The sequence below is a fragment of the Lampetra planeri genome, chromosome 41 (genome assembly GCF_965212315.1).
Source record: "Lampetra planeri chromosome 41, kcLamPlan1.2.h2, whole genome shotgun sequence".
Classification (NCBI taxonomy): Eukaryota; Metazoa; Chordata; class Hyperoartia; order Petromyzontiformes; family Petromyzontidae; genus Lampetra; species Lampetra planeri.
The window spans coordinates 10,183,527-10,196,380 of record NC_136147.1 but is presented as its reverse complement, the minus strand read 5'-3'; the positions used below and the strand labels follow the sequence as shown (position 1 = coordinate 10,196,380).

General features: G+C 55.0%; 1 protein-coding gene across 7 annotated transcripts in view; it reads left to right on the top strand.

The window, feature by feature from the left end:
- LOC144732200 (protein FAM13A-like) overlaps positions 1 to 11,124 on the top strand; it is a 64,033-nt gene extending 52,909 nt beyond the window's left edge. For 6 of the 7 annotated variants that reach the window (XM_078613573.1, XM_078613574.1, XM_078613579.1 and 3 more), the window contains 8 exons: positions 361 to 505; positions 1,313 to 1,394; positions 2,431 to 2,831; positions 3,884 to 3,967; positions 5,033 to 5,128; positions 5,256 to 5,536; positions 5,929 to 6,072; positions 6,890 to 11,124. In XM_078613573.1, the coding sequence (XP_078469699.1) occupies positions 361 to 505; positions 1,313 to 1,394; positions 2,431 to 2,831; positions 3,884 to 3,967; positions 5,033 to 5,128; positions 5,256 to 5,536; positions 5,929 to 6,072; positions 6,890 to 7,016 (1,360 nt within the window). In that variant the 3' untranslated portion in view covers positions 7,017 to 11,124. The remainder of the gene's footprint in view (positions 1 to 360; positions 506 to 1,312; positions 1,395 to 2,430; positions 2,832 to 3,883; positions 3,968 to 5,032; positions 5,129 to 5,255; positions 5,537 to 5,928; positions 6,073 to 6,889) is intronic. The other variant, XM_078613577.1, reaches the window with a different exon arrangement.
- The last annotated feature ends 1,730 nt before the right edge of the window (positions 11,125 to 12,854 follow it).

Sequence of the window (12,854 nt, the reverse complement as noted above, 5' to 3'; positions counted from 1 at the left end):
GGCCTGCGGTGTGGGTCTTGGGAGTGACCCACCGAGCCATGGTCCGCTGAGAGATACGGTTCGCCAAGACATTGACAGACAAAGATTTGGGTAGATAAGAGCTCTGTAGACTAGATCAAAGAGATTTGTGAGATGAAAGGGAGGTAAACAAAAGGGAGGTGAGACCAGGCGACAAGGTGCAGGTTAGCGGTCACGTGTACGGACATTGTAACATCACGACGACACATGACGCGGTACGTGTCAGTGCTGGCCGTGACACGCCCAGTCCTGTCACACGGCGTGGCCTGGTGATACATGCGCCTACCTGGGCCGCAAAGAGTTCTCGGGTGACGAGGGGTGTGGCCTTTTCCTCCTCGGCAGGCCCAGGTCATCGTCGCTGGGCTCCCGCGAGGAGGAGCACGACAAGGAGGAGGTGACATCATCGCAGCTTTCGAAGCGAATCCAGAGCCTGAAGAAGAAGATCCGGCGCTTCGAGGAACGCTTTCAGGAGGAGCACCGCTACCGGGTGGGGCCCGCTCCTCTCCCCCCGCACCTCTCCCCGCGCCTCTTCCCGTACCTCTCCCCCCGCACCTCTCCCCCCGCACCTCTCCCCACGCCTCTCCCTGTGCTTCTCCCCGTGTCTCTCGCCACGCCACACAACTCTGCGATATAGGCAGGGCCGCCCAGAGGCTCCCCAGAGGTCCAGAGTAGAACACATCATGGGGCTTCTTTGCTCAATTCTGACAAATACCGGACCATTGCGAGGACCTGTTTTGTGTTAGGCCTCGGGCAAAGAACTACATTTCCCCCCGCCCCCTCCGAGCGGTCCTGGTGATGGGCGACAGAAACTGAGCTGGCACGGCTGACATCCTGGTTTCGACTCCTTGGTTCAGCCACCGGTAGTTAAACCGGGTTCTCAAATTAAGCGAGTGGCTGGTGTAAGCCCCGTCATCAATGGACTGCACGAATAAAACACCCGTCATTATGTTTGGGTTTTGAGTTAATTTGGCAAACGTTTAGATAATTAAAAAAGTTTAGTTTTCTTTAGAAATCTACACGGCCTTGTAAACTAATGCACGTGCAAGAGGCTGACGTGCCTCGCGAGGAGCCCTCGTTCAGTGAAGCAGGGAATGTTAGCGAGGGGCCCCTCCCGTTGTGATCGCGTTGTGCTGCGGGTTGTTTGGCGTGACGAACAACATGCGGCACAACCCATGCATGCAGCGGAGGGCTACGCAGCACAGCTATGAAACCTACACAGTGATATTCGTGAATACTAGAAGAGGTGGCGGTGATGATGATTGACAACACCCCCTTGGTCTTGTGTGTGATGCAGCCGAGTCACAGTGATAAAGTCACCAACCCGGAAGTTCTCAAGTGGATGAACGACCTTGCTCGCTCGCGCAAGCAGCTCAGAGGTGATGTCTCCACTCGCCGCGTCACCGCCTGCAGATTTATCCTTTGCTTAGAGTCAAGCTGAGTGCAAGTCATGCTTAGTATGAGTTACACTGTGTGTGAGTCATACCGGGTGAATCACTCTACCTTCGCCACACTCCTGTGACAAATGATGCTGCCACAGTGGTGGTGTAATGGTCGGCACAGCGGACTTGCAATACAGAGGTCGCCGGTTCAATTCCATCGATCGACAGGCCGCGTGCGGTGGGATAAAGTGTGGGAACTCCCACTTCTGGCCGGTGTGGAAGAGTTGGCCATAAACTTCCCTCTTAAAGAGAAGTTTATCTAGAGCTCCCTAATGCAGATGACTTTCTTACCAGCAGTGCTGTGAGCCAGCGGTTGCAGGGCTGTGCCTTGTTAATAGCAAGGGTGTGCCTGTCGTGCGTGTTTTGCGTGGGCCCCAGCTGGAATGCGAATGGGCGGTGTGTACTGTGGGGAGTGGAGTGTCAACACCGGCGAGGAGATGACAGAGGCTTTGGGATCGTGGTTTCTCCTGCAGTACTGCGCACACACACACACAGAGGTCACCGCAGTCAGCTTAGAATCCCAGATGTGAAGATTACACCTATTGCAGCAGTGAGATGAACAAGAGCGATCGCGTTCACCTCAGTTAACTCTCATGAGCACATTAAGTGCACAGACATGCATGGGGGATTTACATGTTTGGCTAGAATACGATGACTCATCGCTCAATACGATGAGTCATCGCTCATCGTATCGAGCAATAGAGACGAGGAAGTGGCTCGGGCAGCACGAGCCACAGGAAGGGACAATGGCCGGTTGTCGAGACTATTGGTGGAGCAAAAGATGCAAGGAGGCAACACGGATGCGGTTACACCCTCCCCCCGTGGAGATGGAGCTCGTTCGCAGGAGCTAGATTTGGATCCTTGCATCGCGAAACCGACTTGGGGATGACTTCGTCCAGCAGTGGATAGATCATGGCCGACGATGGTGACGGCTAACCAACGTAAACCTGCATGTGTTGCTTTGTAAACACAGAGCTCAGGCTAAAGCAGTCGCAGGAGGAGACGGTGAGTGGCAGGGATGCCCTAACGCGACAGCGCAGCAACACCCTTCCGCGGAGCTTCGGCTCCAGCCGGCCCTGCGAGCTGAGCCTCCTCCCGGAGTTCCCTACGGTGGAGCTGCCCTCGTCAGAGGTCCCCTCGACGGAGGCGCCCTCGGCAGAGGCGGACACGCGGGAGGGGACGGTGCGGGAGGACGGCTCCCCCGCCGGATCCCCCAAAGCCTCACGGCGAGGCACGGAGCAGCCCAAGCTTGCCCACAGGCCCACGGTGGAGAAGCCTAAGGCGGAGAGGCCCACGGTGGAGCAGACGATGGAGGCGATCGAGCTCCGTCTGAAGGAGAAGAGGCAGCAAGCGGCACGACCGGACAGTCCCAAGGTTAGCGGCTGGCCCCGAATACATGGCTTGCACTGCGACACAGAGTGCGTGTGTGTGTGTGTGTGCGTTACGCAGTGTGGGGGCTAGTGTTCGACTCTACCTGAGGCAGTGTGCAAAAATCTGCACTTGGGAGTCAAAGGCGGCCGGGCGTGGTGTTGGCCACCCACTCCCTCGTGTAACGTTCAGACCTTCATAGGTGCTAGCTAACAGTGCTTGCCCCAACGGTCTGTTGGAACCTATACGTTGGATCTTTATCTTTGGGGGCTAATGCTGATGGTGAGCGCCTATTAAGGCTGGCTTAAAAGGTGATGGAGTGGTGTGGCCATCGGTATGCATACCTGGCTGCCTTAGGGCATTTCCACTAATTAGTAAAAACCTCAGTCAAAATATCAAAATCATCCCAGCAATGCCTATTGGGGGGGGGGGGGGGTCATACTGAAGGCCTTCATTCATCTGTATGTTCACAATATGTGGCTTTATCTATTGGACATGTTTGGCAGTATCAAAATTATGAAAAAAATATTATGCTGGCAAAAGGTCCCATAGATCTGAGTGCTCACCGCGAGCTATTAATGCTTTGATATTTGCATCGCCATTGTACTGTTCACCTTTTGCCATTCTCTGGTCTAACACCGGTGAAACAAGGCTATAATAAAGTCTATCTCTAGTGTAGGCCAATTAGTTTCAAATATATTCTTGGAGTATGTTTGTTTCCATATTTTACCACAAGCGTGTGTGGTTAATGCAGACTTGATGTTTTGCAAAAGGTGTGTTATTGCCAGAAAGGATAAACCCTCTTCTTTTTTCATCATATCTGGCTTTATTACAGACACATTCAGAGCTTTGACGCACACATGATACTGCTTCTGCGATCACTATGCGAGCGCAGTGCACCCACTGCCACCGCAACCCCAGAGCAGATGCGCGCTGCGCAGCGGGCAGCCGTGCCCGTCGATCCAGCTGACGGCTCGCTCAGGCCCAGTGTGGCTCTCCCCCTTGGGGCCGGGAGGACGTTCCGTAGCGACACGCGCTTTGCGTGTTGCCTCTCGCAGGAGATGACGAGGGAGCAGATCGCAGCCGAGAAGGTGGCCATCCAGAAGAGCCTGCTGTACTTCGAGAGCATTCACGGCCGACCGGTAACTACCTCCTCCCGCCTTTTGTCCACACCCAGCTTGCTCGCCTCACGCCCGCCGGGTCCACGCAAAGGCAATGGGGCATTACGTTGGCGAGCTGTTATCTTCCTTGCCGGGTATACAAGAAATTTCGATTTAAAGCTTTCGTGACTGCAGGGATTCATCTTCTTGGTTATTTCGGTAAAGTCACGTAGAAGGGAAAAAATAAAATAATAAAAATAAAACATAATAAAATCATTCTCACGGGGTATACAAGAAGTTGTGGGTTCTATCAGGATCCTGACGCCTGCTGTATATTTTGGAGTTTGCATGTCTCTCCTCGTGGTCGCATGTATTTTTCTCCGGGTCCTCTAGTTTTTCCCTCCACATATGAAAACATGCAATAAATGTCCACGTGATTAGCCACTTCATTGAGCTATAATTTGTGGCCAGGTCGCATCTGAAAAAGGGTTAAATAGCTCAATGGGCCTTACCTGGTTGATTAAAAAATACTAACATTTTCATCGTTCATAGTTTAAACCAAAGATGCGATTCAGAGGCGCTCCGCAATTTTCATTGCCAAGTTGATTGCAACCCCGTTGGAGTTTCTTCACCAGCAACTACCTTCGCGTTCATCCAGCAGAGGATGCTTATGCTGCTGTGAGTGGAATTGTTGATTTCCCCTCAGCGTCTTGGTGATGCGGTGGCGTTTAGATGCCACGTTCAGTAAAGCGGTGATGCGGCTCTCCACCTGTTCATAAACTCCTCTGCTGAGTGTGAATTGGTGTAGGCTTAATCCCCAAAGAAGGCAGGAGGCATTCCATCCCATCCCCCCATGTTGTTGCTTACTATTTGGAGAGCACAACTTGACTCAAACTTGCCTGGCCAGTCCACTTGCCCGCCCAATAAATTACCTTAAGATTATACCCACACACACGCATGATAGTCCATTGACAGAACCATTCCAATAATCACCTCAGGTGTGCTCGCAGGCCAGGCCATCGCGTGACCTTGCGGGTTTGTTATTTGGTGTGCTGTGGAGTAGCACGTATTTTGTCTGCCTGCCTCTGTGCGCGTGCGCCACTCCAGACGACGCGCCTGGAGAAGCACAAGGTGAAGCCACTGTACGACCGCTACCGCTCCGTCAAGACGCTGCTGGTGCGAGCGCGCGCCATCCCCATCATCGTAAGCGCTCCACCGCTCGCCCCCACCTCCTCGGTTTGCCGCGTTCTCTCCGCACCACGTCCCGGCCGGCTGTACCTATTGGCGGTGAACCTAACGAGCCAACAAACGAACGAACCGTGCGTCACAGGAGGAGGAGGAGGGCACGGATGAGGAGGACGACGGCAAGGCAGTTCGCGCGACGCGCCCGGCCCCGGCGCAGGAGCCGCCGGCGCCGGCGGCACCCACGGCGGTGGCTCCAGTGACGTCGGCGACGCCACCGCCGTTTGCGCCACGCCGCCTTTTGCCGGAGGACGAGGAGCAGGACACGGACGGCTTCGTTTCCCCGCTGGAGGAGAGCTGCGGCAGCAGCTGCAAGCTGGCGCGCGTGCGGCCCGACCCATCGCTCTCCACACTGCACGCCGCCTCGCGGTACGAGCCGCGCACACGCAGCAGGGGAACGCTCGTTTGCGTGCCGCATGTGGGGGGCGGTCGTGCTGCTGTATCTGTGCGCGTGTGGAGAGCGGTAGTGCAGGGGGTTAGCACGCTGCGCTACGAATCCGGCGACCAGAGTTCGATTTCCGCTCATGGTCAACACCGGTGACAATTATATGAACCGGTCGTGGGCCTCCTCTCGTTCGACTCAGCCTCAAATGAGTACCTGGCACAATGTATAAACACAGCCACTCTGTAGACAAAGGTTGCTGAGCATGATGCCGGCCACCCGCCCCCTCGTGTGCCGTGCCGGCCTTCATAGGCGCTCCTCGCTAACGGTCTGTTGAGGCTATATACGAGGGGGATCTTTGTATTTTTTGTGTGCGCAGGGAGGAGTTGATGGAGCACCTCCGCACCACGCGCTCGGACAAGCGCCGCCTGCGCAAGCTGCTGCGCGACTTTGAGGACTCGTTCTACCGGCACACCGGCCGGTACGGGCAGCAGGCCTCGCCGCAGGCCCCACTCAAGTCCAAGTATGTCCCTGCACGCGGCCGTGCTCGGGCAAATGCCCTCACCTGGTGGACATTCCACATTCCTATGTCGGGAGATCCTTTACGGTAAAGTAAAAGGAAGTATGTATGTATGTTGAACTTCTTTCGCACCGTACTTAGCCAAATCCACTAATCGAAGGTGCGAGGGAAGGACAACAAATGAAATACAAATAGCAGTTTTAAAGAAATGAGTTATCAATCTACATTATTTAAAAGTGCAAAGCTCCAGTGGCTTCCTAATATCGGAAGGAGGAGTGTTCCAGGCGGCCGCAGAAACGCATCTGAAACCGCACGATGCAGTGACCATCATTGTTCGATGGCTATATCCAAAATCCGCTGCTGCGGGGATGGCCGGATGACAAGTTGCTTGCAGTGGACGCCAGATGCAATTTGTGGATACTGACAGTGCGTTGCTCATTACTACCGGAAACAGAGATGGTCTGGCTTGGATGGTGCCGGCCCCACCGTCTTTCGTGCATCATGCAGCCTTAATAGACGCTCGCTGACAGCACAGCAACCAAGGCTCTCGATCAAAGCCCCCAGTTTATGCTCCCTTTCCCCCTCGTGGGAGGTCACAGTTAGTGATAGAGATGCACCTCCACAAGCGATATGTTGGGAAATGTTTATTTTCCGTCCGATTGTTGGAGACGACGCGGGAATGCGTCCGTCGACAACGGGACGAATCGCCACACATCTCTGTCAGCCGCTTGAGGACGGCGTGAGCGGCGCAGGCGCGGCATTCACCGGGGTGGGTTGGAACTGAACGCTTGCGGTGCCGCGGTTCCCACGCTGCGTGCAGGAACGTGGCAAAGGAGGACCGCTCGACGCTCGCGGAGCAGTACACCGAGTACAAGCACGCCAAGGCGAAGCTGCGCCTGCTCGAGGCTCTCATCGGCAAGCAGGGCACGAGCGCTGTCACCGTCTAACCACGCTTCGGCCGTGACGAGGGCGGTCCCGCCAACTCGCCTGGCCGGCGACAACCACCTAGCAGCGGTGGCGGGAGCGGCAATGGCGCACTCCTCTCCAGGAGCCGTCGTGCGTCGAGTTGTGTTCTTACCATCGACCACGCAGTGTCTGTATGCGCGTGTGGGCGCGTGTCCGAGTTCTACCCACCTCTCAGCCAACGACAGCAACACCACGCAAACAACGCATGCGCTCGAGTCAATCGTTACCATCTCCTCCTAACTTTCCCCTAACTGGTTACCACCAGAAAGAGCCGCTAATAAAATCCTCTGCGGTAGGCTCGGTCTTTTCGCCCGTCGTTCTCCGTCTTGTGCCTCCTCACTCCCTCACTCTTGTGTACAATAGGGAGTGACTTTCATCACAGGTCGGGCTGACCGGCATTTTCTCCTGCCCGGTTCACATTCCTTTACGTTTTCCGGCCCTTCCTCTCCCTGCACCCCAAAACCCCTATCCCGTGTGAACCACGCACGGCGGGTGAGAGTTTTAACCGTCGAGAGAAAACGTTCATGGTCGACAATGCAAATTCATCCATCGGATCTCCACCCAGATTTTTGGGTGGATTTCTTGTTTTAAGAAAATACATAAATTATAAAAAAACAACACCAAGTGTTGAAGCCAAGTCACTTGACCTAATGAAGTTGCACGCCGTGACGCCACTGGTGAACACCAGTGGCAGGGCAGTGCATGACCCGCAGTCTGCTGCTGCTGCTGCCACTAACACGAAGTGCGTCCTGGTAATTGCAGGGGGGAGAGGAGGCGGCGTCACGTGGGTCGCTCGGAGACGGAGCCCGCGTCGTGTTTGGTTTCCATGGCCGTGAAGCGTTTCACACGGCGTGGTGCGGCAGTCCCTTCCTCCTTCACTCGCTCTTCTCCCCAGAGTGTCCGCTGCTCCCCCCCCCCCTGCAAACCCCATCCGTAGCTGAAACTTTACTTGTTATACAAGTTTTCTTTGGATTTCTTTAATCTCGTATTCTACAGCCGCGAGCCTCAGCGGAACTGGACGCCGTCAATCGGAATCCTCCCCGTTTTACAGAACACCCGCCCCACGGCCAACACCACGACCGCCACCACCGGTGCCGCCGCCCCATCACACCACCACCATCATCACCGCCACCATCGCCGTCATCAACACCGTCGCCGTCGTCGTCTCGTCCCGCTAGGGAGGGAGGCGCCGGCGATGCGTCCGGAGCGGTGCCGCCCGGCGCACTTGCCAAGCAGCATACGCTTTTACGTAGTCCGTCGTGCTCAGTTGGTGAGCACGCTTTGTATCGTGGGGCAGCGTCGTGGCCGTAAGCGGCCCGATCCTAACGCGTCGCTTTCTGTCGATGGACACGCGTGAAAACTGCTGGCGAATCATAGCAGTTACGAGTCGGTCACCGGCTTTTGAAGGAAAAGAAAGTGATTGTTATTGATTCCATGTTAAGATTAACTTAAGCTATCCTGAACATTGTGAAGAAACTGATTAAAACTATGATTATTAATGTTATGCTAAAATAGTTTTGACATGATTAACACTAGCTGGCAAACATTGCTTTCAACACACAGTAGAACTATAAATAAGAAATTAAATTTTTAGGGTGGTAGTTATTGTAAACGTTTTTTAAAAACGTTTGTTGGGCACTTTGACAATTCATTTATATCGACAAAAAGCGGAAACTTTTTTTTTCCCGTTGATGAAATGGAGCAAAATCGACTCAATACTGACTCGGCCTGCATCGGACCGTAACGAGATTAGAGCCTTGTCTGGCCTTGCGAGCGAAACTAAATTGATGGCGTTAGAGGCCATGATTTGGAGCTCGGGCTGAGCATTAGTGCCCGAGTAGAGCCCCTCCCCCCCCCCCCCGCGTTTGTGCTGACCCCGCGTGTAGCCGTATCGCGTGTGTGCGTGTTAGCCGTGATTTGTGCCGTGTGTGCCCCTCGAGTGTCGCTGGCCGTCAGTGTTAGAGGAGCGCAGTGCGCCGCTGTCGGTGCGAACTCGGCGTCGGGGAGGCGGATGCTCGCGCAGTGGGTCCCCACCTCACCGCACGCCGCCCCCCCTCACCACCCAGAGCTGCGATGACGTGAGAGTAAAGTTCAACAAAATTGAGCCCCCACAGATTCTGTTCTGAACATGCGATCGTAACTAAAGCTGTTCCGAAACAAAAGCAGATGACTTGAGTTCGTTCTGCTAACCGGGCCATCAAGAGGTCAGCAGGTGCACCTTGGTGACAGAGAGTTAGATGGCCTTCCTTCTGCGAGACACGGATTTGTTTGTGTCTCTCGCGAGCTCAGTCTGCACTGGAACGAGCCTGGTCAGAACTATTTCCCGAGTTTGAACGCAGCTTCAGAGGGCTGTGCGGTGACCCCAGTAACTGGGGCGAACGCCTCTCCCGGCGTCTCTCTGCCCTGGGTCTAGACGCTTCGCGTACGGCTGTGGTCCCAACCATCCCCGTGGAAATGCGGGGGTAGCTCGTGAGTGTCGTGGAAACGCGGGTTAACCAGCACCACGTCCCTTCGACGTCACCTATTCGCCCCTTGCCTACGAGTTCACCTCCCATCGTGCGTCGATGGGATAATTTGGAAAAAAACAACACAAACCTGTCTAGACTTTGGCATGAAGCGACGTTCTATTTTTTTAAGCAAGGTGGCATCTCATCGACGCCCCCCCCCACCCACGAGGTCACACCCCGTGCCCTCCAGTGTGCAGCGGCAGAAGTACCAGCAGCGTGGCCGTAGCGGTGGTGGTGTTGCGCAAGACGTCGCGGCGAGTGCGCGAGGCTCTTGCAGCGGCATCCGACCTCTGCTCTCGCTCTCCCGTCTCCCTCCACCCGTCCATCCCGAGCTCGCTCCCAGAACAACGCGGTTTCGATGGACGATGACGAGCGCTCAGGGGGGAGGCCGTGGTCGCGCGCGCGCTCGGACGGCCTGCGACCTCGAACCCCTCCTCCCCTCCGCCGCGCGCCGCGTGACGGCCCCAGCCGCGGACCTGGGTTCTCGGTAGCCGCCTCACCTGGCGAGGCGGTTTCGCCAAGCTCGACAATTTCACTATTTATTGAAACGGGAGTGTGGGTTTTGTGTGCACGTGCGCTACGCTCCGAACCCGGCCACCCGAGTTCGATTCCTGCTCTCGGCCACCACCAGTGACGATTATCTGAACCGGCCATGGGCCTCCCCTAGGGAGACAAAGGCGGCCGGGCGTGGTGCTGGCCACCCAATCCGCCATGTGCCGTGCCGGCCTTCAGAGGTGCTCGCTAACAGCACTTGCCCCGACAGTCTGTGTTGGCTATGGGGGGGGGGGATCTTTGTTTTCCTTCGTTAGCGAGAAAACGGTCACCGAGTGGAGCGCGTGCTGTTAGGGTTTTGCTCGCAAGGCAAATTCAACGCCGTGAACCGGTTAAGTCGAGCCGCGAGACAGCGGCACAGCGAGGGAGCCACGCCCGTACGCCCGGGACGCGTCTGCGCATTGGGCCAAACGCGGGCTGCCCGAGCCGACTGAAACCGGCGCGCTTGGCGTTGGCGCCGACGCTCGCTTTGCGCCGCACTGGAGGAGCGCCCCTCGCCCACCGCATGCAGCCACACGTGGCCTCCCTCGCGACTCCCCCCCCCTTAACATCCCCCATGGAGCCACCTCTCCCCCACCACGCACGGGGCTGATGCCCTCGGCTCAAACAGCCGAGCAACTTGTTGGTTCTCTTACCCGCTTGCGTAACGATGATAATAATACTACTCATCGTAACAGCAGGTGGGAGAGAAGATGCCGTCTCTGTCCATTGCTCGGCGCTGAGAATCCAGGTTCCTGCTGCTGCCGCTGGCGTCGTCTGCCGTGCGCGCCGCGCATGCCGTTTACGAGCTCTGCGGAGCTCTCGTCGTCCTGAATGTTTCCCCTCCCGAGTATTATTACTATCGTCATCATCATCGATCGCTTGTTGTTATTGTCATTGCTGTTCTATTTTTTCTAAAATATATATACAATGTGTTGATACTGACTTATTGTGACAAAGTTAAGGTTGTTTTCGTAATGTATTCTCTTTTTTTATTTTCCTTCCCCCAAAGAATAACGAATAAACCCCCACCCCGGTCACTGTTTGGCAATGAGTGTGAGCAGCTGATGATGTGTGGGCGCTGATGATGAGTGTGGTTGCTCGGTGCCATCCCCAGCGTGACTGCAGCTGACATGAGCCACGTTGGAGCATTGGTGCTCATCTCTTGTTTACAACATTTAAAGCCAGTGGTCGAAATTCCACGTTCCTATGTCCGTGAGAAGGGGGGGGGGAGTTGATCCATCAGACACCCACTGTTTATTTCCGTACAGTGGCACTCATTTTATCGACCCCGGAGGAAGGGATGATGGGCTGTGTCAATCCCCCGAACCAGGATTTGAACTCACGACCTCCCCAATAGCGAGGAGCCGCTCGCTGCCCCGCCGGGTCACCGACTCGGGCAGGTTGTGACCACGACTCGCACACCAAGTGTGGCTCCTGCACTTTTAACTCGTCTAGATTGAAAACTCATTTATTTATTACGTCTTTTAGTGTTTAGTTTGTTCTTCCCCTCGCACCTCCGATTAGGATGATTGGCTGCGTACGGTGAGAAAGAAGTTCAACATACAGCCAACAAATAGCATGTACACAGCCTGTACACAGCATGCACATAGCCTGTGTACAGCCAACACAGCCGAGTTTGTTGTCCTTCCCCCGCACCTCCGATTAGCAAGGTTGACTACGTATGGTGCGAAAGAAGTTCTACATACATACCCGGGCATTGAACGGCCAGTGGAGAAATCGTGCGGCGATGGCTTTGTGGGTTGGATATTCACTTTTCTGGTTGAATACGGGCTGCTGGAAAACGGATAATTAAATTATTGGTGACTCCCAACTTTTTTTGGCAATATCCACTGCTGGATGAAAACCTCCCCCCACGCGCGCACACACGTTTATGAGTTATGGTGGGGCAATCCAGAGGACACGCACGCACATTGCAACACGTACCCTTGTTGGTGAACAGGTGAACAGAACAGCTCTACTCCGTTTTGGGGTTTCCCAAACTCCAGTCCTCGCGACCAACCCACTACGCTCCGTCTCCGCGATTACCAATCCCCCTTCCATTCAAATTAACTCATTCCGCGCTGCACACGCCTGATGATTGTTAAAAGCGGTCACACGTGACGCGCTCAGCAATGAATGCTGTTTGCGTAACGTGGAACACTTGGACACACGCGCACGCAGATCCTGATTCAAATTGGGCTCTTCACGCGTACGTCGTCACGTGGGATCGTGTTTTAACGATCATTGGAGGAGTAAGTTAGTCAACGCGGAGAGATGTGAAAAAATATTCAAACTATTTTACTTTGCCAGGTAAGGCCCACTGAGCTGTGTAGCTCTCTTTTCAGAAGCGACCTGGCCACAAATGATAGCTCAAGGAAGTGGCTCATCACATGGAAAACCCGGAGGACCCAGAGAAAACTCCACGCGACCACATAGTTTGTATATGCTGCTTAGAGGCGTTGTATGGAGTAGCCACACGCAGATCGGTTATTACATCTGACCACAACATCACATGGACCAAACCCGGCCCATGGAGGCTCTAAAGCTCTACCAGTAAAGAACACGTGACTAGATACATAACGGCACGCCACAGCCATTGTGCAGTCACCGCTGGATGAGTGAAGTCGTTCAATTGTTTGACCATACTTGTCCACAATGCTTCGTGCAGGTTGGTGCAGCGGGGGATGGGGGGGTATGCAGGGGCGGTAGATATGTAATGCGAGCGTAAACGGCCTCGCGGATATGACGTAACAGGGGGGAGGAGTTGGGTCACGTGGG